The 4,715-nt window shown below is 45.5% G+C and overlaps 1 protein-coding gene across 5 annotated transcripts in view; it reads left to right on the plus strand.

Moving 5' to 3' along the window:
* Nucleotides 1-4,715, plus strand: part of ZC3H7A (zinc finger CCCH-type containing 7A) — a 72,991-nt gene that overhangs the window by 50,436 nt on the left and 17,840 nt on the right. For all 5 annotated transcript variants that reach the window (XM_019507440.1, XM_019507439.1, XM_019507436.1 and 2 more), the window contains exon 16: nt 3,731-3,912. In XM_019507440.1, the coding sequence (XP_019362985.1) occupies nt 3,731-3,912 (182 nt within the window). The remainder of the gene's footprint in view (nt 1-3,730; nt 3,913-4,715) is intronic.

Below are 4,715 nucleotides of genomic sequence, written 5' to 3' on the forward strand. Positions count from 1 at the left end.
CTTTATCAAAACCCTACAAAGTAATGTTGATCAGGTCTGCTCGTCCCATTAGTCAACAATTTAAAATTCTTTCTAATCAACTTAAATAAAGCTGCTCTGAAGTAAGTGTTTGCATTGTGTTAAGCAATGAAATTGTGTGGGAAGGGGCACACACTTTATTTTTTTTAATGTGAACCACCACACTAAGAGTTCCTTATGTGTTAGTTCTTAAAATAAATCTACACATACATTTTTAAAACTATTTAAAGTATTGGAACACCATTACAAATCTAGATACTTTATGGCCTGTAGCAGTTTAAACTTACCCTGTTTTTTGGCATTTCCCACTTGAAGTATAGGAAACACTGCAGAGATAATGGCAAGATAAATGTTAAGGGGGAGCTGAATCTATTTTTAATGCAGGTTTACAAATAATTATCAAAAGTTCTTGCACATGGAAATACTTGCATAGAACTAAATATCTCTTGTTATATCTGTCAGCAGTGAATATTGTGGGGTCCTGTGATGATCTACAGTGCACACAATTGGATTTAATAACAAAGTACTGATTTTTGTTGACACTTTGTCTTACCTCTAAGTGGCTAGTTTTAGGTTGGTCTTGCAGCGAGATTGCTCTTAGGCTGAGTATCACTCTGCTTGGATCTAAGCCGGGGCAGGCAGAATGTGGCCCATGGGCCAGCTCCAGCCCACCAGGCCATTCTGTTTGGCCCAGGGGGCACCTAAAAAATGTAGAAAATTGACAGGCAGCCAGGAGCAGATAAATATTAAAGATGACAGGAGCCAGGGGCAGTAGGACCCAGTGGAAGCCAGTGGCAGGAGCTTGCAGACCTGCAGCAAGGCCAGCCCTGCCCCACCCCAGCCTTCTTCCATCCCCAAGCGGAAGCCTCTGCCTACTAGAGGCTTCTGGTCTGGGGCTGTCCCCCACCTCTCTCCATCGGGGAGGGAAATTCAGATGAGAAGGAGCAGGGGAGGACCATGGGCAATTGCTTCAATCCTCAGGCCAGGCTGGACCGGTTCCTGCTGTGTCCTGCAGTCGCAGCCATGCAGCCAGGAACGGCGTGGTGCCAGAGCACCGCAGTGGGCATGAAAGTGGTGGCAGATGGGGGAGAAGTGGCAGCGAGCGAGCATGGGGCCTGCATAGTGCCCAGGGCCAGGGCTGGTGGGGACCCAGAGCAGGGCAGCAGGTGCATGGGGCCCAAGCCAGCAGGGCTCTGTGGAGCCAGGCTGAGCTACACTACTAGGAAGAGGGGGGGATGCTGCCCTGATTCCGTAGAGCCCTGCTAGCCTGGCCCCATGGTGCTGTCACTTCGCTCTGAGCCCTGTCAGTACTGGCCCCACACTCCTGCCCAGCTGTTGCTGCACACCCACTGACTGCCCACTCCCCTGGCCGGTAGCTACCATTTACCCACTTTCCTGCCCACTGGCCACTCTAGCACCATGTGGCTCCTGGCTGCATCACCGGACTGTGGGAGCACAGGGCCCGTGCCAGTACCTGGGGACAGGAGTGTGTGTCTGTGTGTGTGCGTGTACTTGTGCAATGAGGGAAGGAGGAGAGAGAGATGGAGAGTAATGAGAGAGGAAGTGTGTGTGTGTGTGTGTGTGTGTGTGTGTGTGTGTGTTCGTAGGGTGAGTCCCACATGCACCCATGTCCCCCCTTGCACTGCCATACACGCAGACCCTCACTGCCCCTCGCACATCCCAGCCACCCTCCCACCCACACTCCACATATCTCCACACACACACCCACATGCTTCCTCATCCCACCCCTCCCACAAACACTTCACAGATACCCATATCCTCCCCCACACACCCACAGCTCCACACAAACTTATACCTCCCATAATATACAAGAGGAAGACTTAATTTTAAGCTATTGTGCGATCATCTCTATGTACACTACACAAAGACACAAATCAAGACAAATATTTTTTGAAAGCAAATTAATGAATTTTTCTTGTTCCGAGATGTCAAAACTCCTTGCTGAAAGGAGTACTTCCAGGGGTGGGACTTCTGGTGGCAAAGGTCAGGGACTAGGGGCATGACTTTGGGTCACAAGATTTCAACTGGGGGTGAGGCTCTTGTCAAGGGGTGGGGCTATCCGTGCAACCCTTGACAGCTTGTCAAAACTCGGTAAGCAGCCCTCCAGCCGAAATAATTGCCCACTCCTTGTCTAAGCAACCAAAGATGCCGGGGTTGGAAAATCAGTATGTCAGTTTAGAGAAATGTTTTATTTAGATTTCTTCTGTTTGAATAAAAACAAAACTGCAATATAAAATCATTGAATATGGCACTGAGTTAAGGTTTTCCAGTGATCTGGAAAAGAATATGTAACATGGTTGGTAAAGTCCATACATATAGTAATTGGTGTGGCAAGGATCAACTTCAGAGATTTAAAATGAAAAAGAAAGTTAAATGATTTACCTTGGTCAAAGGGTACATCTAAATGAAAAACTATTTTATCTGTAGAGAGCTCCTTGGTCAACAAATGCAAAAAAGATCTAGTGGCTTGTAGTTTGAGTCTACGCTGACTCAAAATGGAAGTAGATTTTTAAAAAAAGTAACAGTGTTGGACCTTCTGGAAGAATGGACTGTTACATTTGTGTTTGCACATCACCTAGCACAATTGCTTATATTTGGAGCTTGTAAGAGCTGCTAAAATACAAACATTAACTCTTGGAATACATTACTTGAGATGCTGGATTCTCTACAGTCTGAAAACTTTTGTTGAATCCTGTAGGCTTGATGCAAGAATTTCTAGGGGAGAATTCTAGAACCTGTGTAATGCAGCACCCCAGACTGTATAAACATAACTCTTTTTGCCTCTAAATTCTTTCTTTGGGAATGTTTTGATTTAAGAGTGTATACAGAATCATAGAAAATTAGGGCTGGAAGGAACCTCAGGAGGTCATCTAGTCCAATCCTCTGCTCAAAACAGGACCATCCCCAACTAGATCATCCCAGCCAAGGCTTTGTCTACCTGGGTCTTAAAAACCTTCAAGGATGGACATCCACAACCTCTCTGGGTAACCTGTTCCAGTGTTTTACTACCATCTTAGTGAGAGTTCCTAATATCTAACCTAAACTTCCCTTGCTGCAACTTGAGACCACTGCTCTTTGTGTGCACCTTTGGTGGGAGGAGTTGAAGATTAAATATAAAAGGATTAGAAAACTGACTAAAGGGCTAGTAAGCAGTATTTGAAAACTGTTTAAGATCTCAGTTATGAATGATAAAGCACCATGCTGTTTTGAGTGCTGTAATGTTGTGCCATTTGTTTGATATGTCTCATGCTTTGGTTACCTTTTGCTGGTTATGGAATTGAAAGTTTGTTTTAGACCTGCATTAAAGAGAGATCCTTGGGGAAAACAGTCAGCCATAAAGGATGTGCATGGTTTTCTTCGTAATTCCATGACACTTTTCAAGATAGCAAAATTAGGGAGCATAAAGGGGATACTATTAATGTTTTCTTTTATTTGAAAGCTTAAACTTCATTTATGGTGCATGGGGACATCTTAACGTTTTTGTGACACTTTAAACGACTTGACTGCGAAGAACTCATAGTTCCATAGGGAGCCTGTTTATAAATATTTTATAAAGGTTACTTAGCCTAGCAGTACACAAAATGTACTTTACAGAGTAATGAGGAAGAAAGAATGATTGTTTTGCAATCTTAATGCATGAACATTATCTGTCATCTGAAGAATCTTAAAACATGTACTGTCTTTTAAATAGGTGCCTTGTCCATATTTTGCGAGAAACTACAGTGAAGTATTCCAAAATTCGTCCTTTTCATGTTCAGTGTCAGCTTGACCTGTGCAGACATGAAGTGCGTTATGGATGCTTAAGAGAAGATGAGTGTTTCTATGCACACAGTCTAGTAGAGCTCAAGGTTTGGATAATGCAAAATAAGAAAGGTAAGTTTAACTTTAAGTACACCTTCCCCAACCTCTAATGAAAAAAGACAAACAAAAACAAATGCAGTCTTCAGAGATTTGTGCATTATAGGTGTCATACAGAAGTTGACTCAGATGGCATACAGAAATTCATTCCTGCCAGAAAAAATTTCTTCTGGTAGAAAAATAGCCCAGGAGCTGGACTGTACAGACATTCCTCCAGCCCAGGGGTGGGTATGGCTCACAAGCAGGTGCTCACCAAGTGAATGGCTATGAGGGGTGGGCCATATTGAAGCTGTGGGTGGGTTCAGGCTTCTGTGCTGGTTACATTCCCAGATGGGAGGGAGAAGGAGAGGGATGTGTGGTCCTCAAAAGGTCACCAGAACTTCAGTGGCCTGCCAATCCAAATAACCACCCACCCTTGCTCCAGCCCTGTGTTCTCCTCCAGCAAGGGGGCATTAGAAAAATTTTTGTTGAGCCACTGCCCACCCTTAGGCGAACCCACTGGTTGACAGCGTGCTCCCTCCCTTGCCTGGAAACTGGGAAAGCGGGTTGCATTTGGCAGCTGCTGAAAAGCAACAGCTACCACAGGCAGCCAGGGAAGATTCTTCCTCATCCCTCCAACTGATTGGCAGAAGGGGAAAGCATTCTCTTGTGGTGAGACCCTCCCAGTTCTCCCCTGCAGAAGAATAGCCGTGTTCCTTGCATTTCTCTGGGCTGACCTGGACGATTGCAGGGAGAGTGGGAGGGGAGTACTCAGCTGTTGTGGAAAGGCTCCTGCAGCCTGTGGGAGGGCCTGCCTCTCCCTCCCTCTCCCCCCCCCC

The sequence above is a fragment of the Gavialis gangeticus genome, unplaced genomic scaffold (assembly GCF_001723915.1).
Source record: "Gavialis gangeticus isolate Ggan-Ray unplaced genomic scaffold, GavGan_comp1, whole genome shotgun sequence".
Classification (NCBI taxonomy): Eukaryota; Metazoa; Chordata; order Crocodylia; family Gavialidae; genus Gavialis; species Gavialis gangeticus.